This window comes from Coenobita brevimanus, chromosome 76 (assembly GCF_032717465.1).
Source record: "Coenobita brevimanus isolate Jiangsu-jjx chromosome 76, ASM3271746v2, whole genome shotgun sequence".
Classification (NCBI taxonomy): Eukaryota; Metazoa; Arthropoda; class Malacostraca; order Decapoda; family Coenobitidae; genus Coenobita; species Coenobita brevimanus.
In genome coordinates this window covers 7,658,082-7,679,613 of record NC_137029.1, presented here as the reverse complement: position 1 = coordinate 7,679,613, position 21,532 = coordinate 7,658,082, and the positions used below count along the sequence as shown (strand labels likewise).

At 39.6% G+C, this 21,532-nt stretch overlaps 1 protein-coding gene across 3 annotated transcripts in view; it reads right to left on the bottom strand.

The window, feature by feature from the left end:
• Window positions 1-21,532, bottom strand: part of LOC145408289 (uncharacterized) — a 132,413-nt gene that overhangs the window by 67,328 nt on the left and 43,553 nt on the right. For 2 of the 3 annotated variants that reach the window (XM_080279062.1, XM_080279063.1), the window contains exon 3: window positions 20,162-20,218. The exons of the other annotated variant lie outside the window; for it this stretch is intronic. In XM_080279062.1, coding sequence (XP_080135188.1) covers window positions 20,162-20,218 — 57 coding nt within the window. The remainder of the gene's footprint in view (window positions 1-20,161; window positions 20,219-21,532) is intronic. 3 annotated transcript variants of the gene reach the window in all.

The following is a 21,532-nucleotide window of genomic DNA, read 5'->3' as shown; positions in this document are numbered from 1 at the left end:
TCCATGATGCACTGTACTGTACTTGTAGTATGGTCACGCAAAAACACTTGCTCACTTGTGGTCAATAGGTCTGCTTGGCCAGACAGAACAGGGTTAAGCAACATTTGGGGAAAAAAAAAAAAAAAAAGAGGGGTGGGGGCAGGGGGATACCAAACACATGACCCTCCACACAATCCTGTGAGAACTTCACCTACCCATTTCAATCCTTTATCAAGTCCATTCTCAACATCCATACCTCACTTTTTCACACACCTGTTGACAATGTCCATCTACCATTTTCTTGGCCCACCATGCTTCCTCATACCTTCAAATTTATTACAAATGTTATGCCACCCTATCTGCATGCATTCTCTCCATCTGAGCATACTGTACCATCAATGCAGAAACTTTTCCTTTTCTTATCTGAAGATTTTCTTACATTTCACAAATGTGTTTCTCATCCTATCCAGTCTAGGCATCCCACAAAAATTCCCCTATCTGCCACATTTTCAGTGCTCTTACTGACAAGTTTTCACACTCACGCCATACATGACTCTAACCCACATGGTGAAGTCTGCATTAATGCACCTTTTTAAGTATCATCTCTGAGTCATGGAATTGATACGTTATTATAACCCTGGGTACTCTACAACAAATGGCCTCAATTGAACCATTAGGGCTGTGGCTGTTTGTTTTGTTGTTTTTTTCCCCCTCTGGTGACAGCAAAATGGAGGAAGAGTTGGAGAAAGGCCAGGAGAACAGGTACTGACGTTTGATCAGACTTGAACACATACACATACGTACACACATTTGCCTGACCTTATTCCAGCCTTGTATGGCACCTCCCTCTCGCCAGGGGGGTTAAACAAACTTCCTTGAACCACTCTACCCTCTACTTCCTGGATACATTTAGCTCTCTTTTTTTTCACTACTGAACAGCACCAAAGTACTTAAACCCTTTCATCACTGCAAAGACTCTCACCACTCACCAACCTATTACAATGAGTCATCATCTCTCCCCAAACCATCGCATCACTCATACATATTGACTTTCAAACCACAACACTTGCAGACATTCAAAAACTATAAACCACACTGCATAAATCCTATTCACTATAAGCATGCGACAAAGCATCATCTGCATACATCAGATTTAAATCTCCATCCTCACCATTCATCACCAGTCCCATCCACTTTCCACTTATTTAGTACAGACCTCTCTCATAATTCTGTCCATACAGTGAACACTAAGGGCTTTTGTATTGATGATTAGCAGTCAACAGAAACCAAGAATGATTTCAGGAAAGAAGTATTATTACACACTTAAATTTTCAGGTACTAACACAATGTGATAAATTTTGAGACCGGAATCAACTGGGTGTTGTAGGGATTGACATTCAAAATGGGATAAGCTTTTAAATATTCTGGAACAACTAGCAAGGGAGGATGCAGTACAAGCATGGTGGCAGATGTGTGAGCATAAAGTCATTGCAGCTTTTTCATACTGCAGTACTTCATCAACAAGGTGGTCTGAACTGCATACTGGGTCCTATGCAAAGAAAAAAATGTGAAATTCAGCATATCAGAGTACTGCAATATATCAACATGTTAATGTCGTTCTATATACCTATTTGTCATTTGCAATTCTGCCATACTATTCATTTTTAGCTCACTTTATACAGGACTTTAATGGGGGGGGGGTATAAGATGCAAATATGAATTTCTCATCTGCACTAACAGTCAGTCAGTTATCTGAGATGCAGTACAGTACCAAAATACAATAAAAACGTGGATGAACATAGCAGAATGTACATTACACTATCTGCCTCATCTTACCTCAGTACAACCAAATACAGCATTTCTCTCATGCAAACATTTTCCTACATTCTGATTCCTCCAATATTAATGAGTAACAGTTGAAAAGTTAATACCAGCAATGCATGGTAACATTACCACATTCAGCTGCTTTAATCCTGGGTAATTTCATGTCCAGGTAAATTTCTTTTCATTAGCTACATATGGTACGAAGTTGTTTCGAGATAATCGCAGTCAAAATCTTTACTGTGTTTTTTTCTTTTGTAATAAATAAAAGCTCTGACAATACTGTACCTGGTAAATGCCACAACAAATTATCAAACCAAGTAGGTTAATATGAATGGCAAAAACCATACTGGCTCTTGCCAGAGATAGAATATTTTGAACTTTATCCAAAATATCTTACCTACAAGCAAAGCTCTGCACTAGCGATGTAATGGCCGACAACATACTATCGGTGCGTCTCGAACAGCTTCTCATTATAAGATCTACCTCACAAGCTGGGTTCAGCTGACACTGACGGCTTCCATTTGACTGGTGAACTTACTGGCAGGAGAACCTGTCATCAGCAAAGTTTAGTTATACTCTTACTTAACACCAAGAACTGCTCTCCTTCCTACTTTCTCAGAGAGATGGCAGAAGTGTGACTCACTTTAAACAGGAGTTATATTTCACACATGCTACAATTCAGTTTACTTGTCATAATACACTATCCAAGGGAAAGTGCAAAAAGGTAAAACTGTCAGCAATCAGGCTGAGACAAAATCATTAAACTGCATGAAAACTGACTTGGCTGGACAGTCATACACAAACTACAACTAATGAAATTAGAACTGGTTTTTCAGCTTAAAAGGTTAAGAATGTAATTATTATACCTAAAACAAGTGTAGTAAGAAAGAAAAAAAAACATGATCATGGAAAGGGACATCTACTACGGTCAAGAACATGAAAATCAGAAATCACAGAATAAAGATTCCAGCCATCTGAGAATAAACAGTCAACTTTAATGAACGCTAAATGTGCAAGAGTCGAGGAACTGGTAAATATAGTATCTTCAATGCATCTTCAACTATCTACAGTGGATTACTTTCAACACCTCACATATAATACACTGTAGGTACTGTATTTCTGATCACTGGGAAACCAAGTATTCACTGAAAGTGGCTGTATATTCTCTGACCATGATAATTACTGTGCAGCAACTTTGAAAAAGTAGGAAGGATAAAGCATGAAATCATATGTTTTTAATGATGCACTGCTTATTTTTACGTACGAAACTAAGCAGAAAAAGCAACAAGCAAACCAACAACCAGTAATGATAACAAAAGCATGACCAGAAAATTCTACATACATGTACAAAAAGAGAGATGCTAGTCAGATTAAGGGCTCCAACTGTCTGATGTTAAAATCATGATGACTAAGGTACAGTATAACAAAGAAAATCCAGATTCTAGAATTAAGTACAGTAAAGAACCAGTTTCCATGCCTAATAGGGATCGTGGAAAGTGCTGCCAAAGTTGGGGCACTGACCTCATTGGAAATAAACTAATAGGGAATGGGCCCATAAGAAAACTCATCCCCCCTAGTGTATTTCCTACTTTAAATACATCCTAAAGTTTCCTAAAATGTTGCTATTAACCGGCCTTTGAACCTCTGTAGCCAACCCTGTGAAGCAGTGTACTCTGGGGGTGACGCAACGTTTCATGTTTTGCAACTGCATCATAAAACAGGCGGGCTTGGTCTTGGATTTTGGGCCCCTGACATACTAACACCTTCCCGGGTCCTCTTATTCAACCACTGTAACAAATAACGTTCAACCACTAGCATAAATGAGCTGTACTTGGTCACTGTTTTCACTCATCTACCTCTGGCACCTGTTCAAAATACAGTACAGTGGGGCACCAATTTTCGCGCCTAATTGGGTCCAAAAATAATGCGCGAAAGTGGAATTAGCGAAAATTGGGGCATTGTCTTTATGGCAAAAAGGCTAATTGGTTCCCGGTTATCCTAAAGTAACATCAGATTTTCATTTTCACTTGCAATACAGTACATCATATCACTATTGTACATTGCATTGTGAGATACAAACAATAAAAACTGTACAGTACACATTATATGAGGAGAAACATACCACAGAGACCAGGTTGAGGTGTTTAATGGATGTTGGGGGTAAGTATCCGAGGCGCGTGGCGGGCTTATTTAGCCACGCCAGACGTATTGGCGCCACCTCTTGCTGCCTCGCTACCACCATGTTGTTTCCTCATACTACGCACTGTCGATTCTGGGATGTTAAATATACGGCAGATTTCACTGTTTTTTGCGCCCTTGTCCATGTGCTCAACTATCTTCCTTTTCATTTCATTATTATACTGCCGTTTCTTCACTCCAACACGATACTCTCTTTTAGCCTTGGCCTTTCCTCCCGACTTTGAATGTCCCGGCCACTTTTTATCACCACCACTGCCTCCCGGCCCTCCCCCCACACCACCAGGCTCTCCCCCCACACCACCAGGCCCTTTCCCCACACTACCAGGTATAGTAGAGGCCATTGAACCGTGAGAATCCAACACAATGGAGCTAGCACGCTCGTACACAATGGCGGGAATGGGTGGACAGAGTGTTGACATGACGTCATTCAAGATGGCAGTGGGTTGCGGGGGGGCGGTGCAGGAAATTCAAAGTTCAAAATATTGTCCCAAACCCAAAATTTGTGCGCGAAAATCGATTTTTTTCAAGCGAAAATGGAAGTTAGGGAATATTTGGTGCATGCCGCGAAAGTGGATTCCGCGAATCCTGCTGTAGCGAAAGTTGGTGCACTACTGTACTTCTTTGCAAAGGGCTGGATTGGCAGTTAATATTTGGATGTCCTGTACCAATCTGCCAATTTAAATGTATTTTTCCTAAAGTCATAATGGTCCAGTGATCAAGAAAAAATATGTAATTTCTTTGTGCAATTTAAATTTTTATATTTATATCGAATTTTGTTTTTTGTCAAAATTTCTGGGGTGGTAGTCACGGAGCACGACCTTTACCCTCCAGCTACTGAAAAAAATGATAAGGTTAGGTTAGGTTAGGTTAAGAATTCCAATAACCTAACCTAACCTAACCTTTTCCTTTTGGCAGCCGTAGGGTAAAGGTTGTGCTCCGTGACTACCATCCCACAAATTTCAACATGACATAGAATTCGGTATAAATATAAAAAATATAAATTGCACAACAAAACTATATTTCTTCTTGATCACTGGATCAATAACTTTAGGAAGAACACATTTAACTTGGCATATTGAAATATAGGATATCCAAATAATGATTGGCTTTAAGTTCACTCAGCTGTTTTCTCATACTACCCCCAGTTGACTCTGGCACATTATACATTTTGCATATTTCAGAGTTTCAAGCACCTTTCTCCATTTCCACCACAATTTTATTTTTTAACTCATCATACTTCCGTTTTTTTCACCTCCTTGAAGTGGTAGTCGCTTGACCTCCGGCTCCACTTGAGGCACAGGATGACATATTTCCGTCAATTACTTATCAAGAACGCGAAAGTGTAACACTCAACTTCCAGAGACAATGAACATAAGCAGGAAAACAAGCCAAAACTGAATGTTGACACTGGCATTGCCAAGGCAAGAATTCAAAACTTGTGGTGCCACAAGGAGGGACAATGCATTTTTTTGTCATGAATGCTCAATCATGTGAATATTTGATGGCTGCCCCAAAACTGCATTTCACCAAACTGGATGCTGTGAAACCTGGTGCCCTACTGTACATTTCCTCACATTCCATTACATGCAAACTGACATCTGATTACTGAAGGTTTTTTCAAGTTGTTTAGTTGGCTACTTATACAAATGCACAACAAAAAGTCTGTAAAATACTGTATAACTATGCTGAATTAGCATCTGAATCATATTTTGACAGTCATGTGTATGTTCAACTCAATTATGTATGTGACAACCAAAAATCTTCTTCCCATCATTACATCTGTGTCATTATTGTAGGTTTGATGGACTAACAGAAAACACAATTTGGTAAATTTCTTCATGCAAATAAATAGTCTGGTGAAGTCTGCTAGTTTCAGGAACAGTTTTAGAATACTGTGCCTATAAACAATTCCTGCAGAGATCACCAAGCGAATTTTATCTACAATGCCATTAATTAAATTAACCAACTTTAACGTAAATTTACTATGCATGACGAGTTAACCTGTCTCACTCAGAACTCAATACCTTCAAGATGCCACAGTTCATGTATATTCAAAGGAGGACAAGACGGTAAAGAGGGATCTGAATATAAAAGATTATCTTCTCACAATGGAGCCAATTACCATATGAATAGCATCACTCTTCAGCACCTCTGACACAAACACTGCACAATACAAGCTAAGTAGAGATTAGTTCTGCATTGCAAAGCTGTCTAATGAGTTGAAATGCTTTAACAAAGCAAAACTACATGCTACACTACAGCATTATCAAGCATTATCAATAGCTTCAACAGCAACACTTCTTTCTTCTTTTTCTTCTTCTCTTTTTTTTTTTATGCATCTTCAAAGACAGCATTTTACATAGTCTCTTCCAGTTTCTATCTACAGTAGATCGTGCCCATACTACAGATACCTCAAGCTCTCTTTAAAGAGAAGAACTAAAGAAAAATAAAATATAATCATTAACTGTGTGGTACTGATGGATTACCAATGCACGGGGATGGAACATCTTACAAAATGTAAAATTGCATCCAATTGGTAGAGCTGTAACAAGTAATAGTACAGTACATTACAGGAACAATTATGAATATGTGCCAAATTCTGGTTTATTTCACCATGGCATTTATTAACCGAGCATTGAACAATTCACATAACAGCACCAAATCAAGCAAGTAATACAGTATATATGCTGTAAATTGTGAGTCTGGTAAAAAAAAAAAAAAAAAAAATAAGAAAATAAGTCAGATATTCATATAAACCATCTTCAATTTATTAATTCATCTGGCATTTACCTTGGCTTTATTTGAAACATTTCAATATACAACAAAGGCTTCCCATTTTTATTAAAATACATAAAATTTTTTTTGAAAGCAGCTTTTATTTCTGGTAATTAGTTACCATATTTATAATTCTTTCATTTTGCACAGCACTCACGCATGCATTTCCATCTCTCCTAGTTTGCTACTCACCCCTATTTCATACTCAAATGGTAAAAATGATGATGACAAGGACTCTGTATTGAATTACTAATAAATTTATACTGTTGCACTTATGGTTAATTCCAAGGAAAGAAGAGGGGTGACTATTTTGGGAAAATAAAGACAATGAAAGAAAGAATGAAAGACAGGGGAGGAGGCAAATGATCACTAACCAGCAGAACATTATTGTGCTTGTGGTACTGCCTCCTACAACTATGACACCATGCTACCAAATTGTATCTTATCTCTTATTACTCTCACTTCTTTCCAATTCTCCCTCAAATATGACCTTCACTTAGAAATGCTACCCATAAACACAAGCCACATCAGTAAAGTTCTACTTTCACTCCTTGGGCCTAACTTCCATCAAATATCTTCTTACAGCTATGAGTGTACTGCTCAGTTTAAAATTTACTCCATTTTCAAAAGGGAAAATGTTTTTTTTTCCTGTTTCTCTGATAATAGGAAGTTACTCAGGAAAGAGGTGCGGAAATGCAGAAGCGACAGCGGAAAGGAATGTGAAAGTGTGAGGATTTAAGTGGTAGATTATTAATCTATGGGGATGAAGGCCCAGATGGAAAGAACAGTTTGAAAATCTGATAAATAAGAATGAAGAAAGCAAAACGACTGTTAACATGATTGGTTTTAAGGGTGTATAAAGAAGGTATGCAGTGCCAGGAAATGTGACACTCACAGATGTGAAGAACACTGTGAAGCAGCTGAAAAATGGAAAAGCAGCAGGGGTTGAAGAGATGTATGCAGAGATGATTAAGTGTTGTGGAGAGAACAGAATGAAGTGCTTGTTGGAGATATGTAAGTAGGCACGGATGAGTGAAACTGTGCCAGTAGAGTGGAAAAAGGCTGTGACGGCAACCATGTACTAAAGTCAAAGTGCGCGAAGTGAGTGCAAGAATTATCGTGGCATAAGTCTTGCTGAGTGTTGTAGGGAAGGTATATGGAAGAATTATTATAGAGAAAGTATGAGAGATATCAGAAGTCCTAGTGAGTGATAAACACGTTAGGAGTGGAAAAGGATCTGTGGATCAAATATCTGCAATAAGGAAGTGGAGAGATGGTATGGGGCAAAAGAGTTTAAGGGTAAATGCAGATAAAACAAAAGTGATGATATCTAGGGTTGGTGGAGGTACTGTCAAAGACGAGGGAGAGTGGCCATGTGCAGTTTGCCACAAGGGCGTGGGAAGTAATTCCATCTTGTGCGGTGTGTGTGATAAATGGGTGCATAAGAGATGTAGTGGTATCAGAGGTAACTGCGAGATAATGCTGATTTTATGTGTACGGCGTGCCAGGGTGAGCAGGTGGAGATCGTCAGACGTGAAAGGATTGAACTTGCTGGTGAATCTCTTGAGTGTGTGGAAGAGTTTTGTTATTTGGGAGACATGTTGTGTGCTGGAGGTGGGGCTGGAGCTAGCTCTGTGGCTAGGGTGAGAAGTGGTTGGAAGAGGTTCAGGGAGCTCTTGCCTCTCCTGACATTGAGAGGGCTCTCCCTACGTGCTAAGGGGTCTTTGTATGCAGCATGTGTTAGGAGTGTAATGCTGTATGGCAGTGAGACCTGGGCAGTGAAGGAGGAAGACATTCGCCGGCTCAGACGTACAGAAATGACAATGATTAGGTGGATGTGCAGTGCGTCCCTGCGTCCAAGGCCTGGAGGGGCTGGGTTTACAATGGAAGAGTTGAGAGGTAGGATGGGACTGGAGTGTATTGGTGTTGTGATGAGGAGAGGTAGATTGAGGTGGTTTGGACATGTGGAGAGGATGGGGGATGATAATTGGGTGAGGAAGGTGAGAAGTGTTAATATTGGGGGTAGGGTTATGAGGGGTAGACCGAGAAAGACATGGGACGAGGTCATTAAGTGTGACCTTAGGGTTAAGGGACTGAACAGGGAGGCTGCAATGGATCGTGCAGCGTGGAGAGCCGCCATTAGGTGACCAAGGCCGACACATGCAAGCATGTTGGAGCCTTTAAAAATGAAACGAAACGAAGACAAATAATGGAGAAGGCTTGTGAGAAGGAATATAAGGTGTTTATGGCATTTATGGATCTGGAAAAAGCATACAACAAAGCAGATAGGGAAGGACTGTGGAAGGTTTTGCGCCGTACAGTGTAGATGGTAAGCTGCTAGGTGCAGTCAGGAGCTTGTATAATGGTAGCGAGGCATATATAAGGGTAAACGTGCATCTAAGTGAATGGTTCACGATCAATGAGGGCGTGCAACAAGGTTGTGTGATGTCCTCATGGTTGTTCAATATATATATGGAAGGGGTAATGAGAGAAGTAAAAACACGAGTAATGGAGAGAGGGATGGCACTGGTAATGAATGGTGATAGACAGAATATCTCAAATTTGTTGTATGCTGATGATGCAGTACTACTTGTAAATACTGGACGACAGACTGGTGGACTAGTGCAGAGTTCTGTAGATGTCTGTGAGTGTCATGCCTTGAGAGTAAATGGAGAAAAGAGTTAAGTGATGGTCAATGAGAGGGTGAAGGTGACCCCCAGAGTAATGTTATAGTGAATGGAGATTGGAATTGGAGAAAGAGTTCAAATACCTGGGTATAGTGACAGAAAAGAGAGGAAAATGTGCAAGAGAAGTGGAAAGTAGAGTGACACAAGGAAGGAAAGTAGCTGGTACTATGGAGGCCTTGATAAGAAACAGAGGCTTGAGTGTTGCAGCTGTGTGTGACTTACATGAAGGAGTGTTAATGGCAACTTCAACATACTGATGTAAGACTATGGTGTGGCATGAAAATGAAAAGTCAAGAGTAAGAGCAGTGGAGATGTGACTGCTGAGGAATATATGTGGAGTACAGAGTGTATAGGATACAGCATAATGTGATTCAAGATGCGAGGAAATGTGATTCAAGAAAGATGTGGAGCGAGGAAGTCTGTGGACACCAGAATCGAAGAAAGTGCGCTGAGATGGTATAGTCATGTGGTGAGAATGGATGACACGAGTGGTGAAAAAGGTACATCTGAGCGAATTTGGAGGAGCGGAGGTGAGGCACACCAAGAAGGTGGAGGAATATGGTGGATGACTGTGTGAGGAAGAGAGGTTTGGAAGTTGGTGAGGCTAAGGGACTGACAAGAGTTCCAGCTGGCTGAATGAATTTTGTGCAAAGTGCATAATCAGGGATCTTGCACCTGTTTTTAACGTGACAGCATTCGGACTGGCTCTTTCAGATAGGTATATGTGATGCAACAGAACGTGGTGAAATTTTGTTGGCCTATCTGATGGACCCAGGACATCAAAGCAACTATCCCAATAGTATACGCATATGTTTTATTTGTCTTTGAATGTGTTTGCAGTTTGGAGCAAGTTCAATTCAAATGTGCCCTTGGGCCTGTTTGTTCTTTGGTTTATTTATTTCATGAGCCATGAAGACATGAAAATACAATATGACTAGCCAGCTAACTTCAGGAAATGTCAATGTATTTGCTCATAAATGCTGCCTGTCTCATCCACTGTATATATTTCTTTTCATAAGGATAAGTGATGTATGGATGGAACCTTCCCCAGGTCCTTCCTGTACACCACTGACGACAAACCACAAATGGGTCTCAAAGAACTGGGTATGAGGTAAACTTCTATGGTCTTTCATGGCCCAATGTTAGATCTGATTTCTATGTTTATAAAAATTAAGAACCATCACAAGTTTCCATGGAAATAATAATAATGGTTAGTCTTTTTGTTTTTCAAAAGCACCAGTCATCCAATGATTCACATGTGCTCAAAACCTTTAAATAATGACATGACTATCAATTCATAATAGTGCTATGTCAGATAAGTGGCACCTACTAAAACAAGTAATCCTCCATCAGAGTACCATTAAGATCACAATCATTCAAGACAAGTCTTGTTTCTTAACTAACTACACAAAGGCAGAATGCATTATAGATACCATATAGCCAACTTATTATATAATGTATATGAAAAGCATTATAAAGCAAAAGGTCTCTCAAAGGAAACGTAAACAAACAGTAACAGACCTTACAGCCTTCTACTGTTATAGATCCACCAGGATATACAGATCATCAGTACTATGCAAAGTACCTGTACTTCTAAAATGTTTAACCAGGAAATAACATACAGGACGGATATTTTAGATTAACAAAACTTAAGAGCTTTGAAGGTAATAAGACTGAGGTTAATGCTTAATCCTGGGTTTTACTGGAAGCCAAAACAATTAACCCCTTCGGTACCATGATGTAAATACAACGTCATGATTCATCCGGTTGGCAGGGCCATGACGTTTCCCCGACGTCAAATTATTGTGATGAGTCTGGGAAGTACAGAGCAGCTGGCCCAGGCTTCCAGGCGTTGATACAGAATGCGGGACACACCTGTTAGTCCAGTTTTAGCTCCTCCCCTTTTCGGTTTTGTCCAATCACAGGGAACTCTTGGTTAGGGACTCTGTGACGTCTGTGATCTATCAGCAAGCCAGCTCAACCAATCAGTTGCCTACTGTGGTCAGTGAGAGGAGTGTTGAGATGTTTTTTTCACTGTTTTTTCTGCCGTTTTTTTCTCAACATGGCGGAGGAGCTCAGTGATAGTTCTGGTGAAGAATTTATACCAGATGATAGTGGATCTGAGAGTGATGACGACCTCTCAAGCAGGGAAATAAGTGACGAAACGAGTGATATTGAGGAACGTATCGTGGAGGGAGGCTGGTGTTTGGTGTCGGACATATTCAATGATAAGTGGCCGGAAGAAAAACCACGCTTCACTGCACAATTCTCAGGCATAAATCCTGCGCTAGGTCCCTCATCCCTTACAACGCCTGGAGATGCTTTCAAATACTTTTTTAACCGAGAGGTAATTTCCTCTCTCTGTGAGTATTGTAATTTGTTCTTTTAGTATTGTAGATGATGATTATTATCATTATTATTATTATTATTATTATTATTATTATTATTATTGATATATATAGTTTACTCCATTCAGATCTACTACAAAGCAGTTTAGAATAGTTCCTTGTTACATAAGATACATGACACTGTTATTTGGCATAATATTGCACCAGTACACCATGGGAAAAAGCTGGGATACACCACGTCACGTGTAGTAGGAGGTCCGGTACCGAAGGGGTTAAAGAAAAGAATTGTAGGAAACCTTGGAGCAAAATCAAAAGTAAGTCTAGCAGCCATGTTCAAAACTGACAACCTTTCTTTAGGAAATAGTTAGGCAAACTAACTGCCAACAGAGTGGGTCATCACCAAATAATTTACATTTTCCTTACAGGTCAGTATCAAGCTGCAGTATGCTCCAAGACTTCAACCAGGATTCACAAAATTATGCTTACTTCATAGAGGTCATGAGATCTCTGTGAAATATATGCCATCATCTCTGTTTCTTCAAATAATAATTATGTCTTACCATCATTTAACATGAGTTTTCTCTTAACCAGCCAGGTATTAAGAATGGCTTCCATCTCTGTGACAACGATCTCAGAATGGAATAATCATACAGAAAGCGACTTAGCTGTCCCTATGTCCAACTTACTAGTGTCCGAAATTAATCACACCATTCCCGGTACTTAGATAAAATCACGGTGCAAATGGAAAACCATAATGCAGCAAGAATGAACAGATGATATTTTAAAATCTTGGACCAAATTAACCCGCCCCGTACCCACAGCGTACGATACACGTTGCAACTTTTTTCCACATTCAGTCCCCACAATGTACGATGAACGTTTTGCTATTGCAAGGTCCGTCATTTGCACATTTTTCAAATTTCGCACGTGATTTTTGGTACGTATACAGGGGACACCTTCCTCTACCCGATGCCAGGCAGGGAAATGCCTTACCCCGTGTGACCTCTCCCCCCCTCCCGCATGCCATTGTCTTGGCAATTCACCTGTTACCAGTGATCTGGTCAGTAAGGACATGTCGCACCAACGTACAAAATTCAAGGCCAGAGTGATTCCCCAATCGATGACAATGTGGAGGACAAAGTTTACGTAGCATTAGAGGAAGAAACAGTCAGAAATGATGATCAGGTAATGTCACCAAAAAAGGTGCAGTATGTTGATGTGTTTGGTGAGTGAAACAATGCTTATATCACCTATATTCCTGTGTGAAAACCAATAGACTCTTGTACTACATATAAATTTGTACCAAATAAAAAATAATTTTATGAGTGGTTTGGAATAGTTACCCCTCCCATAGCATACGTTTTCTCTGGAGCCAGACCTCAAAGAAAGCACAGCAAGGTGAGGGTACTGTTACCTGTATTGGGATTTTAAACCTCGGGTGAGAGAGGTCTGAGCAAAAAAAAAAAAATGTCGGGTTTTGGGGGTGGGTTTTGTAATAAATTAGTTGGTACGGGGCGGGTTAAATGTCTCCCTTTCCGACTTGCAATGACAGCTGCAATTTTACATCACCAAAATAGCAGACCCATCAGCCCAGCATACAACCACTCACACTGAAGTATCTTTCAAACACACACACACACACACACACACACAGAGGCATTCATACAGTACCACACCATGAACACTTAATGACATCTGTATCATAACCAAGGTTATAAATCAATCATGAGTGAAGCTGTTATAACTGTTAAGATTCTCTCCCTCCATCCTTTATTACAAAACATTTTTATTATAGTGAATTAAGTGTGTGTGTGTGTGTGTGTGTGTGTGTGTGTGTGTGTGTGTGTGTGTTACATCTGATGTCAGCTGAAATAACAAAATATAAAACTAACCTGACTGAAAGAAGGATACCAATGAAGATGATAATAAGGAAGTGCAATGGAGTGATAATGAGTTCCAGAAAATCGTGCGTGAACTAAAGCCTGCTTTATGTCTGAGTAGGGAGAGTGAGGACATGACAGTTACCTTGAGTAGTCTACAGATAACAACCACTCATCTACCTTACTTTCATAATGCACGTGTGTGTGTGTGTGTGTGTGTGTGTGTGTGTGTGTGTTTCAACTGTACTTAATTTGATTATTAAAGTACAGAGTGTCTGAATATGGCTGATGACATTTCATGGTGTCAGTAAAAAAAAAAAAAAAAATGACAAAAGGTATTTGAAAACGTGAACTAACAATATGTGAAACCATTATAAATTCTGGCAGGTATCCAAGATGTACGTTTCTGTGCATTCTTTTAGCATAAAATTTTATTTTGGACAGACTATTACATCTGACATTCCATACACAGTAAGTATTAAACATTTCAAAGTTATCTGAAATACCCATACAATTTACTGGTGCTGAAATTAAGCTAAAAATTTTAGATTACTGTACTAATATTTTCATCTCGCTGAGGATGAGATGGAGGAATGAATGAAGATGTATATGAGAGAGAGTGGTGTTAGCTGGGGAAGGGCAGTGAAATGGCGGGGGACAGGGCAACATGGGAGGCGATTTGCATGTGGCGACCCCTTATGGGATTAAGGCGTCTGGCAATAGACAGAATGGGAGTATGGATGGGGTATATGTGCAGGAGTAGATGAGAATGAGAGGGCAAAGGAAGGAGTGTGTATAGTTGTGAGTAAAAGATGGAAGAAGAGCATAAGACAGTATGGATCAGTTGGGTCAAGGATTGTGTGGGTAAAGTTGAAAGTTGGAATACAAATGTGGGCAATTGTGTGTGTGTATGCGCCAACGCAAGATCGTGCTAGAAGAGTGAGAGAAGAGTTCTGGACAAATGTGGAAGTGTGCATGGAAAAGTTTGGAAGGAATGAGAGAGTGTTTTTGATTGGTGATATGAATGGTAAAGTTGGTAATGTGAAGGTGGATGGAATAGTTGGTGAGTGGGGTGTGCCTGCTGAGATAGATGAGAATGGGAGTGCATTAGTGGACATTTGTGCTGGGAAGGGGTTGGTGATAGCCAATACCCTCTTCAGGCATAAAATGATCCACAGGTATACATGGCGATTGCTGAGAAGGGTGGGTGGTGAACTGAATGAAAGGAAGGCAATGATTGATTATGTGTGTGTGGATGAAAGGATGCGAAGATGTGTAAAGGATGCAAGAGTGTATAGAGGTTGGGGGAGTGGACTTTCTGACCACTACTTGGTGGTGGCCAGAATTAGGATGCAAGTAAGATGGAGGAATAGAAGAAGGGAAAGACGAGAGGAAGGAGTAGTTGCAAGGAGAGTGGAAAGGTTACAAGAGGATGAGAAAAAGGCAGAGTATAAGACAGAAGTGGAGGGACGATTGAGCAAATATGAATCGGAGCAGATGGGAGACGTGGAAGGTATGTGTAAGATATTTACAGAAGAAATATGTGCAGCATGTGATGTGGTGTGTGGAAGGAAGAGAAGACGGAGGGGGGTGCAAGGAACAGCGTGGTGGACTGAAGAGGTGAAACAGGCTGTGGCACAAAAGAAGAAAGCATACAATGAATGGATGAGAAATAGGGGCGTGGAAGAAGTTGAGAGGCGGAAGAGAGAGTTATATGTGGAAAGGAAGAGAGAGGTGAAAAGATTAGTAAGAGAGAGTAAGAAGAGAGTGGATGAGGAATTTGGAAGGAATTTGAGTGTAAAGTGGAGGGACTGTAAGAAAATGTTCTGGAGAGAAGTGAAAAGAGTAAGACAGGGTGGAAGTGAAGTTAGCAGGGGAGTGAAAGATAAAAATGGTAGATTACTAGTGGAGAAGGGAGAAAAAGTGAGCAGATGGAGAGAACACTTTAAGGAATTGTTGAACGTAGAGGATGGAAGTAATGCGAGTATAAGTGGCTGGGGAATGGCTGGAAGAAGGAGGGAGATGAGAAGACAGGAAGAAATCAGTAGGATAGAAGTTGTGGAAGCAATGAAGAAAGTTAAATCGGGGAAAGCCCCAGGAATTGATGGAGTGTGTGGTGAAATGCTGAAGCATGGGGGAGAGATAGTAGTAGAATGGATGTGGAAGATGTGCAGATTGGCCTGGGAAGAAGGTAGAGTCCCGGAGGATTGGAAGTCAGGTATAATTATTCCCTTGTACAAAGATAAAAGGGGAAAAAGAAGTGTGTGGTAATCATAGGGGCATTTGTCTTCTTAGTATAATAGGAAAAGTGTATGGTAGGATACTTATAGACAGAGTTAGAGAAAGAACAGAGGAATTAGTTGGAGAAGAACAGGGAGGCTTTAGGAAGGGAAGAGGTTGTGTAGATCAGATATTCATTCTTAGATCTTTAGTGGAAAAGTTTCTAGAGAAGGGAAAGAAGTTGTATGCGGCTTTCATGGATTTGGAGAAAGCATATGACAGGGTGGATAGACAAGGATTGTGGAAAGTGTTAAGAATATATGGAGTAGATGGGAAGTTGCTGAATGCTGTGAAGAGTATGTACGATGGTGCGAAGGCTGCAGTGCGTGTGGATGGTGAACTAAGTGAATTTTTCTCTTTGAAAGTTGGTTTGAAACATGGATGTGTCATGTCTCCATGGTTGTTCAATCTGTACATGGATGTGGTAATAAAAGAGGTACAAGGTAGGGTAGTGGATGTTGGAGTGGCCATGGTGAGAGAGGATAGTGTTTGGAAACTCCCTGTACTGTTGTTTGCAGATGATACTGTGTTGTTGAGTGAAGATGAAGGGGAGCTGCAAGGCTTGGTGGATGAGTTTGAGAGAGTGTGTAAGAAACGGAACCTAAAGGTGAATGTAGGGAAGAGTAAAGTGATGGTCTTTGAGAGAGGTGAAGTTAGTGAATGTACAGCGAGGTTGGATGGTGAGGAATTGGAAAATGTGAGTACGTTTAAGTATTTGGGTAGTGTGATGAGTAAGGATGGAGGTTTGGAGGGTGAAGTGCTTGAAAGGGTACAGCAGGGAAGAAAGGTTGTTGGTTCCTTGAAAGCAGTGATAAGAAACAGGGAAGTGAGCATGGACGTGAAAAAGTAACTACATGACAGTATTGTGATACCAACTCTAACGTACGGAAGTGAAGCTTGGACATTGTTGGAAGGACACAAGTCAAGAGTGAGAGCAGTGGAAATGAGTTATTTAAGAGGAGCCTGTGGAGTCACGAGCAGAGACAGGCTGACGAATGAGGATATAAAGGAGCGTTGTGGTGTGGATGTGGATGTGATAGGAAGCATTATGAGGAACACACTGAGGTGGTTTGGCCATGTGGAGAGGATGGAGGGTCAAAGACTGACGAAGAGTGTGTATGTGAGTGAGGTGGAGGGGGGAAGAGGGAGGGGGAGGCCGAGGATGAGATGGAGGGATGGGGTGGAGAGGTATATGAGAGAGGGGGGTGTGAGTTGGGAGCAGGGCAGTGAAATGGCGGGGGACAGGGCGACTTGGAGGCGATTTGTTTGTGGCCACCCCAAACGGGATTGAGGCGTCTGGCAATAGATAGATAGATAGATAGATAGCAATAGATAGATAGACGGACAGAGCAAAAATCATGTATGGATATACAGAAACAATGGAGAGTGCAAATAACATGAAGCAACAAATAACTACTGCCACAAAATCTGTAATGTAAAAAATCTGGAAGGTTCTTAGGACTGAAACTGATATAGTAATCATGGGGAGTCTCGTGCAGCTCAACCTAAGTTCTTGAAACTTTTTTTTTTTTTTTTTTTTTTTTTTTTTTTTTTTTGTAAGTGTTAATTTGAAACTTGACTGGCTCCAGTACAGTACCAATAAATTATACTGATAAGGCAACATAATATCTTCATGAAATGTTGATCATTCACTCAAGTCACACTAAAGCTCTAAGGTACACCCTTTTGTGATTTTTCATAGCTTACATTTAGGAGAGTACACAGTCAAACATAACTTGGATACTTACAGAAAAATTAGGAACTGCCCCATAAGGTGCTGCATAATTTTTCCACTAACTTCATTCAGTTTTTAATTAGAGTACAATATAACATCATATGTGGTCAATCATTTTCAAACACCCAGTGTACTTTATTAGCCAATAGCTTGTGTTCATGTATCTATTAACTGTGGACCTGTAGCATTATCTACAGCATTTATAGCAAACTACTGAAATACAAAACTTTAAATCATTAGCTCACTGCAATGTGGGTGATTCGGCCATTCCAACACACATGAAGAAGACGAGCAGTGACGACCCTTGCTCCAGCAAAATCAGCTTGATGAGCTTAATGTTCACACTTTTCGCCTTTTTCTGATGATTTAATACTAAAAATACTTCAGGATTAACTTATCATACAACTGAATTTATCAGTGAATCCATCCATCCATCCATCATCCAATCCTATGGTGCCTAAAAAGAAGCATAAAAGCCTGGGGCTGGGCAAGCTGGTCCTGACATTTAAGAATACAGTGACCAGCCTCAGTGGCATTACACAAGCAATAAACCCCAACCACTCCTTGGATATAAACCTACACAGGTTCAATCCAATTGGAGCACCTTAATTATCCACTAAACCACAAGGTGCCATAATTTAGTTCTATGGTTACCACTAATTCAAATTACTGCATCATAGTTGACAGCTTGCACACACCTTAAACGTCCACGCATCTTTACGAAAAATTAACATTCAGGCCATGTTGTATTGGATCTGAACACCAACCGCAAAATGATCATGAACTAGAGTTAGCTCTTAACTCTTAATAACTAATATTCCTCTATTTAAAACCACCTCATCTGATATTGGATCTGAACATCAACCATAAAAAGACTATGAACTAGATTTTGCTCTAATTCTTAATAACTAAAATTCCTCTTACTTAATGCCACCCCATCCAAAGAAGGAAGTGCAGGTTTGCTGTTTGAGTTACTTTCTCAGGGAAAATATTTTTTAAAGATTATGCAGACTCCAAATTAACCAAATTCAGAAAGAATGATGTCCCACTATATGTATGACATATACAGTATTATTACCTACTCGGTCCAATGGGTCTCTCAAAGCTTTTTTTTTTTTTTCAATCATTAGGCAGTTGGAAAATAAATAACATGAAAAAATTAACATTAAAAAAAATTCTCAAACTGGAGGGGTTAACAAACACTGTTCCTAGCTCTTTATGCCAGGATTTCTCCTCTGCTGAAAAAAATATATACAGTATACTCACACTGAAGAAGTTTTACATAAATATAGTGTACACACTATTTATAAAATATAAACATCCTATATAAAATACCACATATCCAGCACTGCAAGAACTGTATATATAAAACAAAAATTGGATTACACCAACTTCTGTAAAAATCAGAGCATTCATGGGGATTCTTATAAGCTTGTGTTATGTGCAACTCATGTCATCATTGGAATGAAGTAGCCATACATTAGTACAGTATACTGTACAATAAATCAGAATATCAATTATTCCTCACCTTAAGTCTTACAGCCATTTCCCAATTAGTTTGCAAGTGAATAACAAGTAATAAGGTAGCTTAAGGGTGTGCAATAACACATCATACATAGCTAACTGATTATTGTGAGTGTTATATGGGCCACCACAAGGCATCACAGGAACAGGGGCAGATAATTAAAGGTGAACAAACCTCTATTCATCCACTCTATTTTCTTTATCTCTTGAAAATACAAGCTGTATCAACAAAAAACAAAACAAACTAAAACCACTGTTAAATATGACCCACTCTAAAATTAAGCAGTTAAAAAATATGTGTATCACATACAATATTTATGAAAACCAGTAACAATACTGAGCATTACTGTAGCCACGAGTCACAATGCCCTAAAAAAACAGGATCTCTACATACAGAGATCAACCCCTAGAGACATCAAAGATTTCTCAACTTTCTGACCCCTGCTTCCTTGTTGCAGCCCTGAATGCAAGTGCTATACTAATTCTGCCATCTAACTGCATTTCATATAGGTTAGTGGGATATGATGGTAAAATTGTGAGGGCATGGTTCTATTCATGTGCATATAGCATAGCATGTACTGAAAGAGACCAACTTGGGGACAATACACAGGTATAACCAAGCTTAAAATAATGAAAGTATTGTACAGTACAGACTCTTGGCTGAGCTAATTTTTCTAATTAACAACTCTAGCCAGAACTAAGTACAGTACAATAAGAAATAATGGTTCAGAATATATTACTAATTTACAGAACCAAAGTGGAATCAATTTATAATAAGCCAAAAATGACAGTAAGTGTTAAATTATCCCAGGTTAAAAAGGAAATTATAGTGGGTTAACAAAAGCCAAACAACTGGGGATGTTAAAGCAAACTAAATTCACAGCCAACAGTATACATTCCCAGGTGCTAACTAATGGCTAGGCTTCGTACCTGGTAAAGCATGGGATCTGCCAGATACCACTGCCCTGACTGTGTAAGTAACTGATCCTGCAACAGTCAAATGAAAAACAGAACTATGTTATTCTCATAATTTAAAAAAAGGGACATTAACATCCATCAGACAATACAAATGACAACTCAAAGGTGCTTCCCTTCATTGTGGCTGTCTTCTGCACAATACCCAAGATACAAAAAGGCCTCACAACCAATGCTTGATTCTGAATTAAAATGGATAAGAGGGAAGCAGATAACAGGTGGGTAAGTTTTACAACAAATTTTGTTCCACACCCCTGGGTCATAATCACATAAAAGAGTACCATCTCTGTGCTCTAATAAGTTAATTTAGTTGGTTTTCATTTTAAACTTTTTTTTTTTTTTTTTTTACTCCAAAATAGAGTAACTGAATAAACATTTTAAAAACAAAAAATAAAAAAGGGGAAGGAATACCTGATAGTTGGATCTGATAATTTCAAGGTACTGTACTGTTCTGTATTGAACCCAAATGTAATGTACACGATGCTAATTATATCTATATGACTTTCAAATTTTCATTAGTCAACCACCCTACACAAACATCAGACTTTTCAAATGGTACCTGTACCAAAAACAAGTTTAAACTTCAAATATTAGTGTTTGCTTTAGTTGGTGCTGGTGTGCTTTACTGTGCTCATCACTCAATATATTATCCAACAAATGTATAAGCAGAGTTAAGTCTACAGAGTAACTGTAAGATGCACCTGAATAACAGGTTAAAAATCTTGTGTACAGGTAAGAAAAAAGAAAAAACACACACCTCCAATAATCCCTAAAGACTAGTACCACCAGATGATTTGTCAGCTGAGGGAAGTATGAGAGCCTCAAACGTTTGAAAACAATTCTATTATTCTTTCCAATTACCAACATTATGATACCTGGATACTTCTTTTATCACACCCAATTCAAGGCTGTGATCTTCCTCCAATAAATCAGAACACATCTAATTTTCTGTTACTCTGTATCCACTGCATTGCATTGAGCACTTTACCATCTGCGTTTTATGTAACAGCAACACGTAATGTACCAGTATGCCTTTAACATCACTAACCTATGATGTACTGGACATGTTGTACATTAACTATCATTACGTCTAATCTGTTCCTCCCTACTGGGAACAGCCTGACATGGAATGACATCATCACCATCATCATCCAATCCTGTGTTGCCACATGAGGAGCATAGAAGCCCGGGGCTAGGCAAGTTGGTCCTGACATTAAGATGAGAGTGACCAGCCTCACTCATCCGTGAGTGGCATTATGTGAGCAATAAACCCCGACCGCCCCCTGAATGTAAACCTGCACAGGCTCACTCTGATTCGAGAGCCTT